The 25487-nt window shown below is 40.7% G+C and overlaps 1 protein-coding gene across 3 annotated transcripts in view; it reads right to left on the reverse strand.

The window, feature by feature from the left end:
- Window positions 1-18933, reverse strand: part of LOC121279058 (clavesin-1-like) — a 126418-nt gene extending 107485 nt beyond the window's left edge. Inside the window, exons 1-2 of one of the 3 annotated variants that reach the window (XM_041189910.1) lie at window positions 18771-18933; window positions 17462-18056 (exon numbers count right to left, since the gene is read on the reverse strand). In XM_041189910.1, coding sequence (XP_041045844.1) covers window positions 17462-17850 — 389 coding nt within the window. In that variant the 5' untranslated portion in view covers window positions 17851-18056; window positions 18771-18933. Of the gene's footprint in view, window positions 1-17461; window positions 18679-18770 lie in introns of those variants that run through there. The other 2 variants (XM_041189909.1, XM_041189908.1) reach the window with 2 other exon arrangements.
- Window positions 18934-25487: the final 6554 nt, after the last annotated feature.

Here is a 25487-nt window from a genome sequence, read left to right on the forward strand (position 1 = left end):
GGGGTGCTTGGTGCCCAAACCAACTCCCACACTGGCGCTGACCAGCTGAGGCCATACCACTGTGAGGGCTTGCAGGTCTGAGCGCAACCCCAGGAGGCCTTAAGATAAAGGCAAAATACTGCAGATGCCAGAAATCTAAAACAAAGACCAAAAATGCTGGAAAAACTCAGCAGGTCTGACAGCATTTGTGGAGAGAAAGACGAAGTTAATATTTTGAGTTTGTACGACTCTTCTTCAAAGCTAAAGGGAAGTACAAATACGGTGAAATATATACTGTTTGAGGGGGGGTGGAACAGGTGAAGCTGGATAGAAGGCCAGCGATAGTTGGAGGCAAAGGAGAGACTGTGAAAGATGTCATAAACAAAAGGTCAAAGGGTTGTTAATAGTGGTGGTACTGGCTAAAGGAGGTGCTAATGGTGACATTAAGAGTGGAAAGCAGAATAATGGCAGGACCAGGGTAAGCATTCTGGAAAGTGACAGATGGCCCTAGTGGGGGTGGGGTGGGGGCAGGGGATGACAGTGGGAAAAAAGATCGAAAAGGCTAAAAGCTGGGGATAAAACAATGAATAAAATGGAAATAAATTTTTAAAATAATAATAATGAAAATAAGTGGGGAAAAATATAGAATAAATAAAAACTCAAAAAGAAAAATGAATAAGAAAAAAGGGGGGGGGGTCAAAAAGGGATGGGGATGAAGGAGGGAGTTCATGGTCTGAAGTTGTTGAACTCAATGCTAAGGCCAGAAGGCTGTAAAGTGCCTAATCAGAAGATGAGATGCTGTTCTTCAGTTTGCGTTCAGCTTCACTGGAACATTGCAGCAGACCAAGGATGGACATGTGGGCATGACAGCAGGGTGGTGAGCTGAAATGGCAAGCGACAGGAAGGTCTGGGTCATGCTTGCGGAAAAACCGAAGGTATTCCGCAAAACGGTCACCCAGTTTGAGTTTGCTCTCTCCAAAGTAGAGGAAACCGGATTGGGAGCAGCGAATACAGTAGACTAAATTGAAGTAGGTGCAAGTGGTATGCTGCTTCACTTGAAAGGAATATTTGGACCCTTGGATGGTGAGGAGGGGTTGCACCTTCTGCGATTGCATGGGAAGTTGCCATGGGAGGGGGTTGAGGTGCTGGGGATGATGGAGGAGTGGACCAGGATGTCCCGAAGGGAACAATCCCTATGGAATGCTGCCGGGGGGGTGAAGGGAAGATGTGTTTGGCAGTGGCATCATGTTGGAGTTGGCGGAAATGGTGGAGGATGATCCTTTGAATGCGGAGGCTGGTGGGGTGAAAAGTGAGGACGAGGGGGACCCTATCCTGGTTCTGGGAGGGAGAGGAAGATGTGAGGACAGAGTGTGGGAGATGGGTCGGACACAGTTGAGGGCCCTGTCAACCACCGTGGGTGGGTCAGGGAGGCGCTGATTGGTCTCCTAGAGGAGCCTCTTCACGAGAGTCGCCACTCTCTCCATGGAGGAAGCATGGCACTCAGCTATGAGGCTCATTGCATCGGTGATACTCCACATGGACTCCTCCAGCACAGGCACCATGCCACACATAACCTCATGTATCTCTGCTAGATCGCCCCGCATACCCTGCTGCACTTCCAGCGTTTGCTGCCTCACAGATTACTCCAGAGGCACATCAGCAGCCACTGACCCAGCATGTATCTGGTCCCCAGCAGTCTTCCAACTGCCGGTGCCTTGGGCACTCTCTGTCTCTGCCCACATTTAAATCAAGTGTGAAGTGCCCTCACTGCCTTGCCCCAGGACACTAGCCGAACATGCTGCAGTATCTTTTATGCTTGCAATTATCATTAAAATATCCATTTTATATCGTAACCTGTTGGCAATAAAATGGAAAATTATAACTTCATATCCAAATGAACATCAAAGTCCTTCCTGGCAGTTTTTCTGCTTTACTTGCACTTTGTGTTAAATGCCATTCTAAAAAGCACCCAGATAAAACGTGCACATGGGTGTTATTCAGGGTTCATGCAATGCTAAAGAGCTATTACCATTTAGAGGCACTGAAACTGCATCCAAAAAATGGCAACAAAGACAGTCTGAGCTGGAAGAGGAGCAGCTGTTCTTTGTGGGGAAAAGGAGGAGGAGGGGAACATGATACAATCTTTTAAAATCATGAAAAGAACCAGGAGGCATGATTGCAAGGTCAAGAGTAAACACATCTTAGCGTTCCAAAACTGTGATAAGATTGTCAACATGCAGAGAATTTGCACTCTGATGACTCGTTCCAAAAAGAGGTGGAGAGATCAGTGATTTTACAGTGAAAAGAGGTATGAATTTGGCATTACAACTGGTGGAAATTAAAGTGAGAGGCTACTGTGAAGAGGGTAAATTTAACGAGCTGAATGGCTTTTTCTCATTCTCAACTTCCAATGTTTAAAATGTCTACTAATCAGCAATACAAGGGTGTAGGTCATAAATTAGCACTTTTGCAATTTCCTTATTAACAACTAGATGAGTCACTCAGAACTACATGACTCATGATTTATCAGGTCATCCTAAATAAGTTGGCACTTCAGTCCATTGCACATTCTCCTAGACCAGGAGTTGGCAACTTTAATAACAAGGAGGATCAGTTTTCAAGTTTAGTCAAAAACACAAAAGAGCTGCAATAGTGTTACTGAAATGCTAATAATAATGGAAAACAAGATTTCAACAACATTTTAAAGGTTTTTACAAAAAAGTTGTTAATTAAATGCTACTTTCTCACAAGCACAATATCAATAAAAAAATTAAAATTGAAACAGGCTATTTAATTACCATCAAAATGAGCTTAATCAATCAAGGTTCGGAGCCACATACGAGTTCTTAAAGGACCACATCCATTTCCAGAGTCACAGGTTGCTGACCCCTGGCCCTAGACCTTCTCTCTACCCAAATCTACTGGTTCAGTCCAGTTGCAAGACTAGTGGAACAATATCTGGTCATTTATTATAAACCCGATCTCAGAGGTAGTATGGATTCTGCAGCATTATTGTGATATTTAATTATTAACATGGCTTATGCCCTTAAGGCCATTGCTCAGATGCCCGTTGTGAGTAGTGGTACATATAAGAACAGCCTGAGTCAATTAAAGGGAAATTAATGTTGCATTGTCAATACCATTCGTTACCTTTTGACTGTAAATGGAATATTCACTAGGGTGACAGGTCAAGATCCTCTATAATCTTTCAGGTGAAACCAATTAATCAAGGTCCTCTATGGTGCTTCTACACCAATCAGTTAATAATCACCTTTAATTAGCCACTTAAAATTTGATATGGATGTTTAACATTATGAGGTAAATGAGTTTTCACATGCATTCAGAACATAGAACCATCTCAAAGTTATGCGAGTATACTTCCACTTAGACTACCAAAGCTTGATCATGAGTTTTTATTGAGTGCTAGTTCTCAGTAATATTTGTTTCAATTCCTTTATTCCAATTTCAGTATCTTGTTTTCAGAATAATATTTATTTCACTTCCAGTTTAGCACTATATGTAAACAAAGAACACTGGATTTATAATACTGGCCTGAAGAGGATTTTTGGCTTCTTCAGAAAGACAAACTAGCTTTAAAAGATTGAAATTCATCTTACTTATGATTATTACAGCAAAAACAATGCTTGTTTAGCTGTTTTATTGTAATTAGGCAGCATATTTATAAAGCTATGCTACAAAAATGTTTAACTTTGTTAATAACACAAAATGAACATGTCCTCTAAAAGTTATAAAATGTAGTAATTTCTACCAGAAAGCATAAACGTTTCAAGCATAAAACATGCTGGAAACACAAATGATGTACTTCTCATCCCAGTTACACTTTAAGTTAAGAGTTGAAGGGAAACGATCTAAGGGTGTACATGTTGTCAATGTTACCCTGATCCTCCATGGCTGCACTGCTGCTGTCTTTGCTGATGGAATCTGCACAAAAATCTCTATAATGGCATTAACTTAGAAGAAGTACCCATTAGTCTTGGACAGATGAAACAGTAGACCTTTCAAAGTCAAGAGGAGGTGAGGTTTAATGCTGTAATGGGGATAATTACTGATGAACAACCTTTCTGGTCCTGAAAAATGGGTTTACAAACTTAATGTTGCAGATTTTTATATAAAAAATGATTTTTAAATTTTTTTTGTTTTAAGTCTCTCCTTTAATCCCATGCGTATGCTTTAGTCTTTACTTTGCTTCCTGTACTATGATTTAAATGTAATTTATATTTCCTGGTTTTTACTTCCTGATTGTGATCTGGGTGTCTCAGTGGCTATTCTTCAACCTGAATGGTTGGAGAGACTCCCTGCAACTTGACCTGCTCACTGACACAACAGATCCTTTGTAACGGAAGCTGCATTGGACCAGATGCCTGATTACTAGAAATTCCCCTGGTGACAAGACAACAAGTAGGACCACTGTACACGATGGCTAGAATCTTTCCTTTGCCACTCAGAGCAAAATCTGGACCATTGTACAAGTGAAGCCAGAATGTTGTGTTAGATTCTGATACCAGACATCATCTGACACTGGAAGGTGAAAGCCCACCCTTATTCACTTCAGTGTCATTTGTCTTAACATCCAGTTTACACTCCCAATTAAATGTCAATGGAAAGAAGGTTTGGCATTGCACTACAGTTAAACATGTACAGTGTGAATGCCCAATGACAGTGCTGAACACAAGCTGCAATTCTTAAATTCTTATACCACAACAAAATCCAGAAAAATTATAATTTAGACATGCATTCCTGCCAATACCTGAGGCCTGAATTGTAATAATAGCAAAATACTGCAGATGCTAGAGATCCGAAATTAAATCAGAAAATGCTGGAAAAACTCAGCAGGTCTGGTAGCATCTGTGCAGAGAGGAACAGAGTTCATTTTGGAAGTCCAACATGACTCCTCTTCCCAAAAAGAGTCATATTGGGGCCATAATTGTGATGCTATTCTCAAAGCTTGAGCAATTATAATTTATAACAATTTTCAGCAATATGGCTTAGGAATTACTGCTGGTGATATGAGCAATGAATATTTAACATGTTCATATAGCATTCCTTTCTCTGTTATTTTGACAAAAAGGTAGATTTTCTTAAGATAACTGAGTTAATGTCTTGTTAAAATATCAGACAAAATAATATTTCAATGGTCGCATTAAGTTTTTGTTCATTAATATAGTCAACAGTAATTCCTAAGCTTGTAAGTTTTCTTTTATTGATCTTACAGCAGAAAAAAATGTATATTTCTCAGTAAATTAATGTATCTTTCACTACAGTGAGGTTTTACCAAATAATACCCCATTCTTGTTTCAATGGTCATTTTAGTCATAGTTAAATGTGAAGTCACCACAATCAATTATGAACCCATTTAATTAGGCATTCTTCAGTTTGACTATGAGCAAAGAGACATAGAGGTATACAGCACAGAAAAAGGCCCTTTGGCCCATCGAGTCTGCGCCGGTCAAACAAGTACCTAACTGTTCTAATCCCATTTTCTAGCACTAGGTCAATAGCCTTGTATGCCATGGCATCGCAAGTGCACATGCAAATACTTCTTAAATGTTATGAGGATTTCTGCCTCTACCACCATTTCAGGCAGTGAGTTCCAAATTCCCACCACCCTCTGGGTGAAAAAATTCTTCCTCACATCCCCTCTAAACCTCCTGTCCCTTACCTTAAATCTATGCACCCTGGTTATTGATTCCTCTACCAAGGAGAAAATTCCTTCCTGTCTACCCTATCCACACCCCTCATAATTTTATACACCTCAGTCATGTCTCCCCTCAATCTCCTCTGCTCCAAGGAAAATAACCCCAGTCTATCCAATCTCTCCTCATAACTAAAACTCTCCAGCCCAGGCAACATTCTGGTAAATTTCCTCTGCACTCTCTCTAGTGCAATCACATCCTTCCTATAATGCGGATTCCAGAACTGCACACAATACTCTAGCTATGGCCTAACCAGCCTTTTATACAGTTCCAGCATAACCTCCCTGCTCTTATATTCTATGCCTCGGCTGATAAAGGCAAGTGTCCCATATGTCTTCTTAGCCACCTTATCTACTTGTCCCGCTAACTTAAGGGACCAGTGGACATGCACATCAAGACCCCTCTGATCCTCGGTACTTCCCAGGGTCCTACCATTCATTGTGTATTCCTGTGCCTTGTTTATCCTGCCCAAGTGCATCACCTCACACTTATCCGGATTAGTTCCATTTGCCACTGATCAGCCCATCTGGCCAGCCCATCTATATCCCCCTCTAATCTAAGGCTATCCTCCTCACTATTTACCACCCCACCAATTTTTGTGTCATCCGCGAACTTACTGATCAACCCTCCTACATTTAAATCATTTATATATATCTCAAACAGCAAGGGATCCAACACCAAGCCCTGTGGAACCACAATGGACACAGGCATCCAGTCACAAACACACCCCTCAACCATCACCCTCTGCTTACTGTCAGCCAATTCTGGATCCAATTTGCCAAACTGCCTTGAATCCTTTGTTATCAGCCTCCCATGTGGGACCTTATCAAAAGCCTTCTTGAAGTCCAAGTAGACTACATCAAATGCATTGCTCTCATCTACACACCTGGTCACCTCTTTGAAAAATTCAATCAAATTGTTCAGACTTCAGCTCCCCTTAACAAAACTATGCTGACTGTCCTTGATTAATCCCTGTCTCTCCAAGTGTAGATTAATTCTGTCCCTCAGAATTGTTTCCAATAGTTTCCCCACCACTGACTGGCCTGTAGTTCTCTGGTTTATCCCTTCCTTCTTCTTGAATAACGGTACCACACTGGCTGTCCTCCAGTCCTCTGGCCCCTCTCCTCTGGCCAGAGAGGTATTGAAAATTATTGCCAGTCCCCCTGTTATCTCCTCCCTTGCCTCACTCAAGAGCCTGGGATACATTTCATCCGGGCCTGGAGATTTATCTACTTATAAGCCTGCCAGACCACTTAGAACCTCCTCCCTTTCTATGCTAACTTCTTTACTTATATCACAGTCTTTCTGCCTGATTTCCATACCCACGTCGTCCCTCTCACTTGTGAACATCGACACAAAGTATTCATTTAGAACCCTACCTGCGTCTTCCAGCTCCACACACAAATTACCACTATGGTCCTTAATGGGCCCTACTTTTTCCCTAGTTATCCTCTTACTCAATGTACTTGTAAAATAACTTTGGATTTTTCCTTTATTTTACTTGTCAATGCTTTTCATGCCCCCTTTTTGCTCTCCTAGTTTCCTTTTTAAGTTCCTCCCTACACATTCTATACTCCTCTAGGGCTTCTGCTGTTTTGAGCCCTCAATATCTGTCATAAGCCTCCCTTTTTCTCTTTATCCAATCCTGTATATTCCTCAACATCCAGGGTTCCTTGGATTTGTTGGTGCCACCCTTTATCTTTACTGCAATATATTGGCCCTGTATTCTCCCTAATTCCTTCTTGAATGAGTCCCACTGCTCTGATGCTGATTTCCCTAAAAGTAGCTGCTCCCAGTTCATTCTGGCCAAATCATATCTGATCTTATTAAAATCGGCCTTCCCCCAGTTTAGAACTCTGATTTCTGGCCCATCCTTGTCCTTTTCTATAACAACCTTGAATCTAACGGAGTTATGATCACTATCAGCAAATGCTCCCCCATTGATACCTCTACCACTTGCCCGGTTTCATTCCTTAAAATTCAGTCCAGACTGTCCCCTCTGCTGTAGGACTTTATACATACTGGCTTAAAAAGCTCTCCTGGATGCATTTTAAGAATTCTGCTCCCTCTAAACCTATCATACTATGACTAACCCAGTTAATGTTGGGGAAGTTGAAATCCCCCACTATTACTACCCTATTATTCTTACACTTCTCTGAAATTTGCCTACGTATCTGCCCTTCTATTTCTCTCTGACTGTTTAGGGGCCTATAGTACACTCCCAGCAATGTGATTGCTCCTTTTTTGTTTTTAAGTTCTACCCATATGGCTTCATTTGAGAAGTCTTCTAAGATGTCATCCCTCCTTACTGCTGTAATTGATTCCTTGATCAGTATTGCAATACCCCCTCTTTTATCTCCTTCCTGTCTCACATGAAGACCCTATATCCTGGAATATTGAGTTGCCAATCCTGTTCCTCTCTCAACCATGTTTCTGTGACAGCAATGACATCATACTTCTATGTGTTAATTTGTGCCCTCAACTCATCTGCCTTATTTGTTAGATTCCTTGCATTAAAATAAATACCATCCAACCTTGGCAAACTCCCTAGTGCCTTAACTGGCCTATAATTTCTATGTCTTCCAGACTCACTTGCTCTCTCTTCTAATTTTGGTTGTGCATCTCACCCTGCTGAACCTCCTCTCAGGATCTCATCCCCCTTTGATGTTAGCTTAAACCCTTCCCAACAGCACAAGCAAACCTCCCCACAAGGATGTTGCTCCCATTCCGGTTCAGGTGCAACCCGTCTGCCTTGTATAGCTCCCACCGCCAATGTCCCAGAAATCTAAAGCCCTCCCTCCTGCACCATCTCTCCAGCCACGCATTCATCTGAACTAACCTCCTATTTCTATACTCACTAGCATGTGGCACCGGAAATAATCCAGAGACTACTACTTTTGAGGTCCTGTTTTTTAATCTGCTTCCTAGCTCCCTAAGTTCTGCTTGCAGGACCTCATCCCTCTTTGTACCTGTGTCATTGGTACCAATATGTACTACAATCTCTGTCTGTTTGCCCTCACCCTATAGAATTCCCTGCAGCCATTCAGTGATATCTTTGACCCTGGCACCAAGGAGGCAACATAGCATCCTGGAGTCACGTCTATGGCCTCAAAAATGCCTGTCTGTTCCCCTTACTATTGAGGCTCCTACAACTATTGCTCTTCACCTCTTTTTCCCCCCTCTGCAGCTGAGCCACTCACAGTGCCATGAACATGGCAGAACTCCCCAGAGGAACTGTCACTCTCACCGTTTTCCAAAACAGCAAAACGGTTCTCGAGCGAGATGCACCCTGGGGATTTCCTGATTACCTGTCTGACACCTTTCTTCTGACTGATGGTCATCCATTCCCTCTCTGTCAACACTCTGTCGTAAGCTGTGGGGGGACCATGTCTAAAAATGTGCTATTCATGAAACTCTCAGCCTCGCGGATGCACCTCAGTCCCTCCAGCTGCTGCTCAGGCTCCAAAACTTGGAGCTCAAGTAGCTGCAGCTGGTGGCAACTCCGGCACACGTGGTCGGTCAGAGCACAAGGAGCATCTAGGACTTCACACATGGTGCAGGTGGTACATAACACGGGGCTGAGCTGCCCTGCCATGCCTCTAGTTGCAAAAAAATCTTTAAGTTAAATACAATAAAAAAACATTAAATTATGTATGAGCTTTAAATAAAAACTAGAACTCTTACCTTTCCTTAGCTTAATCTATTTTAAACTGGAGAAAAAACTGGAGAAAATCACTTACCCAGTACTCACCAGTCAGCTCTCACCTTTGTGCTGAAGTCACTTTTTGAAGCTTCCCTGCACTCACGCAGGTTCTGATCTCTCCGTCACTCTCTCGTGCTGTCTTGTGATATCACTCTTGTTATTTTCAACAAGAACTGACTGCAGGACACTCTTCCCTGACTGCTTCACCGTGATGCTGACTGATGTCTTGGGAAGTGATGTCCTTCACTTTAAGGAAAATTCAACTCTATGGTCTAAAGGCCCTTATGAAATGGTTAATACTAAGCCACAGCTTTGGAGAAATAAATTGTGGCCTTAAATAAAACAAGGAATGAATGTTATTGACAGCATTGGATATACTTATGCCAAAGAGAAAAATTTGGCTAATTATTGGTCTATGTAAATGACATGTTTTGATACCCAAAGAAAATCCTGTTATGGGGTAATCCACTCCGATGTGATGGATATTATAGAATAAAAGCCCAGCAACAATTGTCACAAACAACAAAGGTGACTTGCAATTATACAGTGTCTTTAACATAGTAAGAACAGCTTAAAATGCTTCACAGTTATTTTGTTGCACGATTGGCTAAAGGGTACAATGATTTTTCTATATTTCCTTGATGTGAGGATGCAGTTTAATTTCCTGTGGACCCAGAAGCTCGTATTAAAAACAATCAAACACCTATTCCACATACAAGAGTGAGAGAACCAAGTATGGCAGCAACAAGAAGAGAGCAGAGTTATACTTATGCCTTGGAGAGACAAGGTATCATTTCAGTTTCAAATAAACAATTTTTCCAATATACTATTCTGGATAATCATTGTGCTAAACTTAAAAGTCCATATTTGAAATACTTCTTTCCTGGTTTAAAAATCAAGTAGAAAAATGTGATTTGATATGAGATCCTCAAAACAAATTAAACTCCCACAGAGGCCCTTAACCTATAAATTTCATCCTGTATGTGATTTGTTTCTGTAGCTCATTTAGAGAAGCAAATATACAACTTTACTCTTCGGCCCCAGTTAGCCTAATTAGCTCTGATTCATGATGCATAATAAACAGTCTTAAGGAATATTTGTATTAAGAAGTCCCTCCATGTCAGGTTTAATACTAATAGCCTTTACCCATTCTGTAAAAACATCCTCTTGAGCAAAATTTAATATGCCAAGTAGCAATATTGGCAACTTAGCCATGGCCTGTGGAAAAACATCCTGAACAATGAAAAACTATGATTCTAAGCCTGGCTCACCTCAGCCTAACTGTCTGGTCTGTTACAGCTATAGTTTATAGAACAGATACAGATTTATAACAATTCTTTGAAAGATTGCCAGAATATGACTTTAAAAAGCTACTGTATTTCTGAACTCACTTTAGGCTACTTGAAATTTTCATCTGCACAATCCATGAAGATTGTCAGACAAATGATTGAGTCATACTTTTTGATGAATTAATTTTTAAAAATTCTTTCATAGCATGTGGGCTTTGCTGGCAAGGCCAGCATTTGTTGCCCTTGAACCGAGTGGCTTACTAGGCTATTTCAGAGGGCATTTAAGAGTCAACCACATTGCTGTAGATCTGGACTCACATGTAGGCCAGACCAGGAAAGGATGACAGATTTCCTTCCCTAAAGGGAATTAGTGAACCAGATGGATTTTTACAACAATCAATGATAGTTTCATAGAGCTGAATTTTACCTACCATGGGTGGGCCCGATCGGGCGTAAAATCGTGCGAGAAGACGTCAGGCGAAAGTCCGTCATCGCGCACTCATACGATATTTCGCTCAGCGGGCACAAGCAAAAGTCAGAAATGCGCCTGCCGACAGTTAAGAGCCCAATTAAGCTCATTAATGGCGCAATTCCCTCCGATTTTTCTTGGCCTGTCCAACCTTACAGTTGGCAGATGGGCGAATCGGCCAGGCGGCCTTTATGTTTTTCATAAAACCTCATCCGAGGGCAGGATGAAATTTCCGCTATGAAACAAAATTAAAATAAATATCTGTGGGCAGCTATATTTTCAGGTGACTGAATATGATGCAAGGACGTTTTTTTCAGCTTTTAAAACCTTGGTTTGGGCATTTTCAGGTCTGCAGCTCCCTAAAGCAACTGTCTGCCTTCAGGGAGCTTTCTCGCAGTGATGTCATCGCCCGCCTTCCTCCCACCCCCACCCTGGCAGCGCTGAGCTTTACAGTGCACGTTTCACACTGGTTGGCCATTAATTAGACAGCCAGATGAAATCACAGCCAGCTGCTGATCATGGTTGAGGGCTCGTTTCCCGACTGCTCCTGGGTCCATCAATCGCGTGTGCCCGACAAAGATAAAATTCAGGCCATAGTCACCATTACTGAGGCTAGCTTTATATTCCAGGTTTATTCAATTGAATTTAAATTTATACCACAAGTACAGTATTACAAATCAGGCATATAAAACTTCACTATTGCATTGCAGTTAAAAAATTCTGCCTTTATAAAGGCAATATTATATCTCACTCATAATCCATTCACTTATACAGAGTTAAAATGAGGCCCCTAATGTCAGAATAGCATGTCTAGTAGCTTAGTGTTCTTTATTTTATTCTTCCATGGGATGTTGGCATCACTGGCAAGACCAGCATTTGTTGCCCATCCCTAATTGCCCTTGAACTGTGTGGCTTGCTAGGCCATTTCAGAGAATGATTAAGAGTCAGCCACATTGCTGTGGATCTGGAGTCACATGCAGGCTAGACCAGGTAAGAATGGCAGATTTCCTCCCCTAAAGGACTTGAGTGAATGAGATGGGTTTTTTTACTATAATTGATGATAGTTTTCAATTCCAATTTTTTTTTAAACTGAATTTAAATTCCACCAGCCACCATGGTGGGATTGAATCCTTGCCCTTGGGCCTCTGGATTACAAGTCCAGTGACATTACCACTAAGCCACTGACTCCATAAATTGAAAGAAACTTAATTGGCTTTAGTGTGTTTCACAGAATCGCTAAATAGCACCTTTATTTTTTTAATAATAAAAGCATTTGACCTTGGGTGCTGGGCTTTGCTTTGGAGACAATACAACAAGGATATGTTTAAATAAAGCATGTGAAATGATAATAGGACATTCATTCAATGGTAATTTCAAAAGTGACATATTCTGCCATCTCTTTAAAACCCTTCTACAAAATTTTAAAATTATTTTATATATTATTTGTTATATGTTGTAATGTTCTTTCTGCATAAAGTGCATCCACAGTTCCACAACACCAAAGCTGAAATAGGACATCCAAATGGGAAAGTAAGGTTAACATTTCGGGTCGAGCTTTTCACTACAACTGGAAATTGTCTTTTTCCCCCAAATGCTGACTAACCTGCTCTGGGCTTCAGCCCTGTCTAATTTTGAGTTCCAATAAACACAGCCTTCCAATTTAGCTTGAAAGCTAAAGCAATATTATGACTTTATTACAGTTTTTAACACAATTGCAGGATATTGCACTTTATTTTCAATGTTTTCATGGTGTATTATTGACCTAATTTTTAGCATGTGATGTTGAGCTGAATAAAGTGACAAACACCATTCCATATGTACTACTATGAAATTTCAGTTTAAATAAAATAATTAGCAATTGTAGAGGTTCTGATGAAAATATTTGCATAATAAGTCTTTCTTTAGAAAGTGCAAGCATAGGTATAACATTAGGGATCTTGTAATTAGCTGGCGACCTCTTTTAACCTTTTTTGGTTCAATTATTTTAGTGAGAAAAACTGTAGAGTGTTACAAACTGAAAGCAGACAAGAAACACAGAACTTTGAATAATTTAGTGATTGAAAGCTATGAAAAAAGTCACTCATCGGTCAATCAATTTAAACCTAGATCAAGAAACACATAACTATTCACCAGATAAACAGGGCTCCAAATATAGTATTTGGTGTGTTAATAGATAGGAGTAGGAAGTTAATTTTGTTATAACTTAAAGCTGCAGTTATATGGCTGCATAAAGTGAAATCACCCTGTTTTACTCAGGACAAGTTGCTGCAGTTTCAGTCATGTTTGCTGCAGTTCATAGGGATCACTTTTAAATAGATTCTGTGGGCAGAATTTTTCAAATGGTGGGCGGGTTCAGCAAGAGAAGGTGGGGGCGGTCACAGAGCCGATCGTCGCCCACGATCGGCTCTGCACCGCCATTTCACGCGGGAGGGCCAATAAAGGCCCGCCCAGCGTAATACGTGAGCACTCAGGGCTACCTGTACGGGCAGGGGGAGCAGAGAGAGTCGGGGCCAGCGCTCTTTCAAGCATGCGTGCGAAAGAGTGCTTCAAAATCCCTGAGGCATGGAGCTGCCTCAGGGAGACTGAATTGATGTTCAAAAAATTAAATGAAAGGTTTAAAAATTTATTTAAACATGTCCCCTCATGTCACATGAGATGGCATGTTTTTATTTGTATGAAATTTTAAAAATTCAGTTAATAAAAGCTTTAGGAAACTCTTAAGGTTGGATGGGCAGCGTTAACAATGACAATAATTATTTTGTTAATGACCTTAATAGGCTGTTTACATTTCAACGGGCACACAGCCGACTCCAGCGCATGCCCACCGAATGAAATATCGCAGGACTGCACGATGACATCAGGACACATGTCCGACATCGTCACATGTCATTTTACACGCCGGCATGTCGGGCCCACCCCCGCATGCCAACTGAAAAATCCTGCCCTATGAATAATTTTTTTGAGTAAATAAACTTTGATTGCTTCATTGTTGCTTTCAGATTTCAAGAGACAGAATTTTTGCAGAATTGCACCAATCTTCTGCCTTAACTTTAGTGTCAGATTGATCAAAACCCTGCAGAGGAACATGAATGTTGTTTCTCTAGGGCTTCTCTAGAATGCTGTTTCTCGAAGGTTTCTGCTGAAGTTACTGTGTAAAATTGGGACAACCCAACATAAATTCCAGACATAAATCTTTTGAGAATATGATGGGAGTATTCATGTTCATAAGAAATGAGAGTCAGAAATTTAAGAAAGATATATGGGACATGGATGCAGATCATAAGTAACAAGGAGGAAATGGGGCCTCTCTATTGAAAAAAGTACATGTGCATCATAAGGAAAATATCTATAGAATAATATGTTTAGCTGGAGCTAGAGCTGTACACATTTAGGAAGGCTAGACAAGCTAGTGAGAGAGCCTGGAAGAAGCCCAGTGATAGATAGTGTTGTAGAGGGAACAATGTAGAGGGAACAAATAAAAGGCCTTTAAACTCAATACTTGCAGATCCCCTCAAAACTCAAAGCCATAGGCAAAAATGTAGTGTCCTTTGGTATACTTTCAATGTTAGTTAAAGAAGGACCGTTCACCAAGAAATTGAGCATGTAAATACCTGGTTGGCAGTAGGTGTGAAAATAATTCCTGTTACTTTCATATGTGTAAAGTGGAGAGGAATTTGTTGAGCTTTCTGTGTCAGAGAAACTGAAAGGTAAAGACATTGATTCTGGGAAATGGGAAGCTACACAACAAACTACTTTGGCTTGATATTTTTGATGTAAAGAGACAAAGCTAACACAAAGGGTTACAGACCAGGTCAGTACAAGAAGGATAGCAGTTTGCCTGAAGCAGAAATAAGGAGGGTATGTGTAAACAAGAAAGTTCCATTAATGGGTGACTTTAATCAATGTTATATAAATTGGGAATATCTAAATTGTTTGGAAGTTAAGTTGATAAATACAATTCATGACTCAGTGCAATGCAGAAGCCATAAGAGACATTAACCTCATGCTAGTAATAACGCCCACACAGTGACTACATTTGACAATAATTTTAAAAGATCAAAATTCAAAAAAATGAAACAACAACTTAAAGACTGGGGGCGATTTGTTTAACAGCATGTCAGCCGAAGACAAGTGAAACACCTTTAAAGGCATAATATTGAGTATGCACAAAAATAAGATTGGTTACTTAGGGTTAGCAAGTATCTGCTAAACAAATGAGACTCCATTTGGATTAATAGGTTAATCAGGAAATAAATGACTTTTACAAATTATGAAGGATGAAATGTAAATTAGTTCATTGAGATGAATATAGAAACATGTAGAAACATATTAATGTTGGTCAGAGAAGCTAAGAGATATCTGGACAGGATTGCAGACACAAGCAATAATAGCAAGAAACTTCCAAAGTAGGGAGACAGAAAAGAGAGAAGAGCCATAACAGATGTAATGGAACTGAAACCAAAGATGAGCATAAGATAATTAATATTCTGAATGATTACTTCCTTAAAGTATTCATAAGGGCGGAAATGAATAAGATGTCTTCCCTAAGTAATCATACATAAATAGAGTTACTGGCTTTGATATAAAGAGGTGGAAGTCCTAGGCAGTCTATATCTTATCTTCATGGAAAAATGTTAATCACCCAAAATACTAAGCGGATAGTAGAGGAAGTGGCACACTATAAACTGATAATGTTATAGCCAGTTTCAAAAAGGGACAAAGCAGATGCAGGTAACTTAAAGATTTACTTTAATAGTATATAAAATAATTAAATTGATTATCAGGAACAAACTTTAGAATTAGCTGTGTAATAATAAACTCATAAACAACAGCCAGCATGGATTTAGAAGAGAAGATACTGCCTGACTAAACTTTTAGACCTTATTGAAGAAGCAACATCTCAAGTGAACTGTAGAAAACTTTACAACATAGTGCACCCAGACTTTCAAAAAGCATTTGTCAAGTGAAATGTTGCAAGGATCAGTATTAGGGCCATCACTGTTTCTAGTTTACATCCATCACTGGATTCCAAAATTCAATACAAATTGATTAAATTTCCAGATGTTGTAATTGAGAGAGGAAATTGATTCTGAAGAGGTAACTTGGGAAGCATAAAATAAATTAGCCAGTATATGTAGGTGGTAAAATGATGGCAGATGAAATTCAATGCCGACAGAGTTCTACAGGTTGGAAGAAAACTTTGTAGTACACATTCTCCACAAATTATACCAAAATAGCTAATCGTGAGTTGAAAGAGAACTAGAGTCTTGGTAGACTCAATGAGGGAGATGTTGTGGCCTCCCATTCAATGATGGCAGTAATGCCCCAAAAAGGATGAGGAATGACGAAGACATTTTCTGCCTGCAGCTTTCAGGCTCTTTAATGACGACCGGCCTGTAAAAGAGTTGAGGCTTCCTGTTGACACTACTGAGCTGTTTATCAGTAAGCTTTAATAATGGCTCCCAAAACCCACATGGAACAAACTACACCGACATGTCCAACTGTTGAATCAACAAAGCAAGTACCAAAATTGGTAGAGGGCAAGTCAGAGAAACTCATGCTCAAAGTATCTAGCTCTGGCCAGACCACACCTTGATTCCAGTGTCCAGTTTTGGTCAGTAGAATTCAGGGATATTTGCAAGCACTGAGGGCATTACCAAGAAGAGAAGGCTGGTCCCTAGTGTCAAAATGCTGAGGCATGAAGAAAGACTTAAAAAACAAGCATTGAAAGGAGGTGATTGAGAGACAATCTATTGATGTGTATAAGGAAGCAAATTGTATGGAAAAGATAAATGCAGAAAATTAATTTAAACTGAATTGTAAAAGTAGGACGAGGGGTTAACAATTCAAACTAATAAAAGGTAAAGCTTTAAACTGGTGTCACAGAATTCTTCCCACAGAGAGTTTTGGATAGAGGAGAAGAAACAAAAACCATATATGTTTTGATGGAAGGATTGTAGGATCGCTCTGGGTGGATTGGCTAAAATATGTTGAATAGTCTTTTTCTGTAATTATCTTGTGATTTGTTATATGTAAATGTTTGAAGTGCTCTGAAAGTTAAACGTCCTTTTAACTCAGAATTAATGCAGTACTGAAGTCATATTTTCCAAGCATTGTCAAGACCAAGCATTGGGAGACAGAATCCCTCAAATAATGGCTTTGTAGTTAAAAAAATGTAATTTTAACTGTCCTATTATTTCAATATCTGTGTAATAAGACCCTATCTGTGAGGCTGTTTGTGAAACACGTTTAACCCACTGTGTGCGGTCAAACATTAAGTAAGGAAAAGTACAATCTTTACATTTACCTACTCTGGTCCCAGTTGGCAGCGAAGAGTGCCAGAATCTTCCTACCATAGTGATCTGGCTGTTGAAGGACTCCTGGAAAGCCATCCATCAGAGCCCGTTTGATGCCAGGGTCGTCGGCTTTGAAGTTTTTGAACATGTCCAGGTTTTGTTGCCGATACTGGAAATACTGAGCAAGCAGTCTGAAGGCCTCGAAGTGGTTAAACTTCCTGGCTCTCAGAAAGCGCAGGATGAAGGCATCGTCCGTGCGGAGGAAGCCGATATCAGGGCGGGTGATGATCATGTCTCTGACCTGCTGGATGTCCTGGTGTAAGGCGTCTGGATTCTCATTCAGCTCCAGCCGAGATTTCTCGATGATTTCAGCGCTGAGCCCGGATTGCAGATGGGTCATTTTAGCCACAACAACATAAACGACGACCCCTGCTCTGATTTTCTGACGACTCACGAATAATGATCAGACTTCACCGTCGCAACCAGTGTTGTGTCCATGGCCCTTTCTAACAGCCGATGAAACCGTCAGTAGCGTTGGCTTATTCCACATTCTCTTCCATCTGTTGACAAAATATGGTGCTGAAGCGAACCCACATGGCTGACTTTCTGGAGCAAACATGTGTGTATAAGAGAGAAATGTTATCCGTTACTATAGAACCACAAAGTGTCCATATTCACAGCATCTACTCAGCCTTTACACTCTATTCATTAGTGTGTACACTGTAGTTCAAACGGTCGCTCCAACCCTGCCTCCACTTAGCCACATGTGAATCTATAAGTAAAAATAATTTGGAGAAGAAAGATATATATTTGTTGTAAGAAAAATATATATTTGTTGAAATGTTAAAACTTTTGCCATTCTCTTGACGCTTCTACTAAATGGGGTTAACGTGAAATGATAAATACGGACTGACTCTTAGATAGCTTAAGCGAAACGAATGAACTTGACCCTCCCATATTAAAGTTCGATGCCTCACGTTAAACATTTTACATTTCTGTATCTTCAAAGACGACGGGATATAACAGATGATTTGCAAAGGCACGGGTTTATAATTGCCAAAAATAGGGTAAACTCCTGGAATTCGCTGTCCAAGCCAGTAAAAATCGTGGAATCCCAAAAAATAAAAGCAACATTTTCTTGTTTAATCACCGTAACACAGTAAACCTAACTGGAAACACAATAAGAAATGGTGTCCTGTAACCCCTGGTTTAAAAATAACCCTGTGATCTCATGGCATAAAATTGAGATTTGTTTTGTTTTAACACTGGCCCTGGTTTTGTGTCCGCTTTCCATGGTTTGATAGAAATATTTATACTTACTGTTTTTCTGCAGACTCCCTCATTGACGGTTGCTAAAAAAAAATTATTGTGCTATCTCCCTAGACTTCGTTTATGTAGAATTCTCTTGATTCTTTTGAGCCTCGTGCAAGGGATCAATTTTGCTAAAAGCTTCAATTTGTGTTTGCCTCCAAAAAAGAAAAGCAAATGCGGCCTGTACCCGTGGCATGTAGTGTGATCAGCTCTGTGTGACCACGGCCCAGGTCTAAATATGGAGCTGGGAACAAGTGAGGCAGTTGCACAGAGTCAAGGATAAATTGAGGTGCCCTCAGGTTTATAATGACATCTACAATCTGCAATCCCAAACCCGAGTACCAAGCAAAGCTTTTCCATTCAAAGTGTGTCAGGTAAGCTGCTGTATCAAGTGAGATCAAACCCAATCAGGCGGGGGTGAACCGCCACAGTTTTAAGTCGTTTATACCGAAAGATTTGCACATTCATTTCAATGTTCCGTCTGATATGCGTTTATTTAGTCCTGAATTCCAAAACGTAACAGGAGGGGGGGGGGGGGCGGGGGATGGATATTGTCTTAGGCAAAAATAGATGGGGAATTGCTGCCCCTCATCTATCAGGGAGACAGACAGCTATTTACTGTCTCTGCAACACCACTGATATTGTGAAGAAACCACACACATTGCTGCTGAAGAATTGGTTTAGCCTGAGCCAGCTGAGTGGGTACATGCGGATGAATTGCAGATGGAGGAACTGTCCATGCAGGGAATAGCTGGCAAGCAGCCATTGAGAATAAAATACTTGGCTGCTGCAATAATGAAGGACAATAAATGCTACCGCTCTAAGAAGTGAAACCTCACCTTGGCTTGGGATTTTATTTTTTTTGCTTTTTGTGGTTTTTTAAAAAATTCTCCTCTCTTGCAATGTCGTCTCCTCAGCTGGACAGTGGAATGACGCCTTTGCCAACAACCGATTTCTCCTGAGTGCTTTGAATAAAAAGCCCCCAGACCCGCTATGATGCCAGCAAGGGGGCGTGTGTATGCAACACGCCAGGGGGGGACGACCGGGTCCTAACGCCTGCTGGTCTCATGAACTGATTCCAACCATCCGGCAAGGTGACCTCCCACTATCACGATATATCTTTTTCCCTGTTCTCCTGATAGATCTTTGTATAGCGAGAAGTATTTCTGTTTTTAAAGTGTTTACACTTTACTTTTTCAATTAAGATTTAATTCTCTTTCACTACTACCTCAAGTGACTGAATGTATCAACTTTAAATTGAATGGCTTCCCATAAACTTAGTTATTTTCCACATTTCATAAGAAATGCAATGTAAGTTAAGTAGTCGTTTCTTGAAATTTGAGCTGGATTTCCTGCCTTTATCTCAGCTTTATTTATTTAGTTGTTCCTGGATTCTGCATACACTGTTGCTATCAAACCCATTGGCAATGATTTGTATTAATACATTCAGATGATTATGTTTCAAATATTTTGGCACAATAATGGTTTAAAATAATATTGATAATCAACACTTCCAGTCAGAAAAGTTGGATTCAACCAGGCAGAGTTTATAACCAGGATGTTTGGAATTCAGCATAATCAACTGGAATCTTCTTTTTAAGCAACCCCTTGGGATCGAGGAGGACTTGTTTCCAGTCTGATACAATGGGTTCTGAAATGGCTGATAATCTGAAATGGCTAAATGGAGTACACTCTAGTGGGCTTTAGGGCTGTGGGGTAATTGTGGTTATGTGATTGAACTGGGCCAACTTGTCCTTCTTCCACCCATTGCGTTGTCCCCACAGTGACAGCTACCATCATTTAATGTATTCATGTACTGACATCAAAACAAGTGGCACATTGTTTATGGTAACAATGCCTGAGGAGATTGCAGCTTGACCAGGAGACTGCCTTCAAAACACCATCAGATTGAATGAAAAGAACTACATCCCACAGCAACAAGAGTATCTACCATAAAAGGAAGAGAACTGCTGAAGCTACAGACTGATTCCCATGTCCTGATCACTGTGTACTTCACTGCTCCTGCCTCAGATCATCTACTGCTGAAACTCTCATGCATACTTTTCTTACCTCTAGACTTGACCATTCCAATGCACTCCTGTCCATACACCCAATTTCCAACCTCCATAAACTTAAAGTCATCCAAATCTCTGCTGCCAATACCTAACATGCACCAAGTTCTGTTCACCCATTACCCTTGTGCTCACCCACATTGGCTCCACATTGAGCAACACATTAATTTTAAAATTCTCATTGTTGTTTTCAAAACCCCCCAATGACTTTTCTCCCCACCCAACTCTATAACCTCCTCCAGCCCCACAACCCTTGATACGTTTGCACCAATCTAATGCTGGGCTACTGTGCATCCCAGATTTAAGTTTCTTCACCATTGGTGGCATTGCTTTCAGTTGCCTAGATCCTAAGCTCCGGAATTTGCTCCTTAACCCCCTCTACTTCTCTACCTCACTTTCCTTCTGTAAGGCAGTAAAACATTAACTATCTCTTTGACTAATCTTTAGTCATTTGCTTATGTGATTCAATGTTAAAATTTGTTTGTAACAATCCTGTGAAGCTCCTTGGGATGCTTTACTATGTTAAAGGTGCTTTATAAGTGGACATTATTGTTGTTGTTCTTGATCACTGGCACTGAACCTCATGTGCTGACCCCCTTTGCCTCTTCTTGAGTTCTCTTCCAGAAGGCAGGTCTGACCAACAGTGCTGCAATCTCTACCCCTGCCAGAACAAATGTTGGCACCAATCTGATCCACACCAGCCATTCAGCCAACTGTGCCAACTGGCCCTCCAAGGAGTCCAAGTTGCTCTGGCAACATACACTTTTACATGCATGTTATAGCCTAGAGCTATGATTGTTAATGGTAGAGGCTCCAATTTTGTTTCCATCACTTAACTGACCTAATTGCCCATGTTATGAAGGTACATTGGCCATCAAGTCCTAGAGTGGGACTTGAACCTGGAGCTTCTGGTTCAGATGCTACCCACTGCACCACAAGATCTCCAGTCCCTCTCTACTGATCCTCTTATATTTATCCATTGTCTAGGACCTTTGTACTGATCCCCTTGTAGCTATCCTTCTGTACTGATCCCTCTGTACTGCTCCTTCTTGTACTGATCCCCTGTACTCAGAACATAAGAAATATGAGCAGTAGTATGTTATTCTGCCCCTTGAGTCTTCTCTGACACTCAATAAAATCATGGCACATCAAAGAGCTCAAGTTACACCTTCCTGCACTATCCCTTTAACTCTTGATTCTCTTGGTGTCCAAAAGTCTGTCAATCTCTGACTTGAATACATTCAATGACTGAGTATCCACAGCTCTATGGGTAGAGAATTATAAAGGTTTAAATGCAGAAATTTCTCCTCATCTCAGCCCTAAACTGTTGACCCCTTATTCCAAGACTGTAACAGTTAGTTCTAGTCTCCCAAGCTAGGGGAAATATCATCCCGACATTTATCCAAACAAGTCCCTTAAGAATTTGACATATTTCACTTATCACCTGTCATCCTTGTAAACTCTAGAACATATAGTCCTAGACTGATATAATCTCTCCTCATAGAACAATCCCATCACCCCAGGAATCTATCTAATGAGTTTTTGTTGCACTCCATGTAATACAAATATTGGTGGCTCTACAGTGGACCAACCACATTCTGAGAAAAATCTAGTGTGATGTCAAAGGAGAACAGGCAGTTGGTTCAAGGTTCTTGCAACCTGCACATATGAAAGCAGGGGACTCATCTGGGTGCCAGAGAGGTGGCAGACCTGCAGGAAACCAGTTCAAAGTGGGAGGATATAAATCAGGACCAAAACTTGAAGCCTAAACTTACCTGGTAGTTGGAGAGACGGTGAACCAGCATGGAACAAGTCCAGAGTGGGATGATGCAAATCGGGGCTGAGGCACAAGGCCTACACATACCTGTGTGTCGGAGAGGTGGCGGACCTGCGTGGAACCAGTGCAGAGAGGAACAATATAAATTGGGGATGAAACTTGAGACCTACACTTACCTGGGTGTTGGAGTCAGGTGTTTCGATTGGCATGCAGTGAATTTGAAGAAAGAGTGAAAGAAACAAACAATAACATCGCAGTAATGTCATAAATTGTTGGCCAGTGAGGATCAACTGTAGCTAGATAAATTCACTACTTTTAGGAAAGCAGGGTAAAAAGCTGGATTATAGAAAACCGTAAAAGTTTTACATAGGTAAAGTTTAACATAACCTTAAGTACCTACTTTATAGGCATAGGAGAAGCAGCGGATTGGTGGGTGAGTAAGAGTGAGCAATTCTACTTTCTACATTCTAGTCTCCAATTCATAGTAAATAGTCTGAAAGTAAGCTTAAGGTTTGGCAGGGCAGCTCTGCCACTTGGAATGTGCATCCTGAGACATGCGGGAAGTTGTGGATACTTCACATGGCCTAGATGAACACATGTGCAGGAAGTGTCACCAGCTACAGAAACTTGAGCTCTGGGTTTCAGAACTTGAGCGATGGCTGGAGTCACTGTTCTGCATCAGCGAAGCTGAGAACTATGTGGATAACACGTTTAAGGAGGTGGTCTCGCTGCAGGTTAGGAGCATGCAGGCAGAGCAGTAATAGGTGACTGCCAGACAGTCTAGGTACCAGGTAGGTCGTGCATGAGTCCCCTGAGTCCATCTCACTCACTAAACAGTTTTCCATTTTGGATATTGGATACTCAAAGGAGTATAGCAAGAGCCAAGTTTGTGACACCATGGGTGGCTCAGCTATACAGATGGGGAGGAAGAAGAATGGTAGTGCAATAGTGGTAGAAAATTCAATAATTAATGGAACAGACAGGTGTTTCTGCAGCTGTAGACGTGAATCCAGGATGGTGTGTTGCCTCCCTGGTGCACTGAGTGGCTGCAGGACATTCTTTGGGGGAAGGTGAACAGCCAGATGTCATGGTTCACATTGGTAGCAATGACATAGGTAGGAAGAGGGATGAGGTCCCGAAAGAAGATTTCGGAGCTAGGAAAGAGATTGAAAGCAGGACATCCAAGGCAGTAATGTCAGGATTACTCCCAATACCACGTGCTAGTGAGTATAGAAATAGGAGGATTGAGCAAATGAAAACATGGCTGGTGAAATGGTGTAGGAGGGTACGATTTCTGGGGCATTGAGACCGGTTCTGGGGCAGATGGGATCTGTACAAAGAGGACTGGTTACACATTAACAGGAGCAAGACTAATATCCTTGAGGGGAGATTTGATAATGCTATAGAGGAGGGTTTAAATTAGCTTGTCAGGCGGATGGGAACCCAAAAAGAAATTCAGATAGGAAAAAACAAAGCTGGTAATGGGAAGTAGAATAGTAGTAAACAAAAGTTAAAAGCAGCAGAAACAAATGCAAGCATCAAATAAAGTCAAAATACAGGATAATGTTAAAAAAGGCAGAATTAAAAGCACTCTATCTGAATGCACGCAGCATTTGCAAAATGGTAGGTGAACTGATGGCACAAATAGAAGTAAACGGGTATGATCCAATTGCCATTACAGAGACTTGGCTGCAGGATAACCAAGGCTGGAAACTGAATATTCAAGGATGTTCAATATTTAGGAAGGACAGGCAAAAAGGTAAAGGAGGTGGGGTAGCACTGATAATAAGGGATGAGATCAGTACATTAGTGAGAGATAGTATTAGATTGGAAGATCAAGATGTAAAATTTGTTTGTGCGGATCTTAGAAACAGCAAGAGACACTAAACACTGATAGAAGTTGTTTACAGGCCACCAAACAGTTGTGGTGATGTGGGGCATGGTATAAATCAGGATATCAGAGGTGCATGAAACAAGGGCAATACAGCAATCATGGAAGACTTCAACCTACATAAAGACTGGGTAAGTCTAATGAGCACTAATGCTGTGGAGGACGGGTTTCTGGAGTGTGCTAGGGATGGTTTTCTAGAGCAGTATGTTGAAGAACCAACTAGGAACAGGCTATTTTAGATCTAATGCTGTGCAATAGAAAGGACTGATTAATAATGTCGTTGTAAAAGAACCTTTAGGGAAAAGTGACCATAATATGATGGAATTTTCCATTAAGTTTGAAGATTATATAGTTCAATCCGAAACTAGGGTCTTAAGTCTAAACAAAGGAAACTATGAATGTATGAGGGCAAGGTGGCTGTGGTGGGTTAAGAAAATACATTAAAAGGTATGATGGGTAAACAGGCAATGGCTGGCATTTAAAGAACTAATATATGTTTGACAACAAATGTACATTCCTTTAAAGCACAAACAGGAAAGGTGAGTCAACTGTGGCTAACAAAGGAAGTTAAAGATTATATTAGATCAAAGGAAGAGGCTTATAAAGTTGCCAAAAAAAGTAGTAAGCCTGAGGATTGAGAGCATTTTAGAATTCAGCAAAGGAGGACCAAGAAACTGATAAAGAAAGGGAGAAGAGAATGTGAATGTAAACCAGCAAAAACATTAAAATGGACTGTTAAAGGTTCTATAGGTATGCAAAAAGAGAAAAAATAGCAAAGACAAATGCGGGTCCATTACAAGCAGAGACAGGAGAATTTATAATGGGGAAAATAAGGAAATGACAGAGAAGCTGAATTGTTACTTTGTGCCTGACTTCACGGAGGAAGATACAAAAAAACCTCCCAGAAATAATAGAGAACAAAGGGACTAGTGGGAATGAGGAACTGAAAGGAATTAGTATTAGTAAACAAGTAGGACTGGGGAAAT

Source organism: Carcharodon carcharias, chromosome 6, assembly GCF_017639515.1.
Source record: "Carcharodon carcharias isolate sCarCar2 chromosome 6, sCarCar2.pri, whole genome shotgun sequence".
Taxonomy (NCBI): domain Eukaryota; kingdom Metazoa; phylum Chordata; class Chondrichthyes; order Lamniformes; family Lamnidae; genus Carcharodon; species Carcharodon carcharias.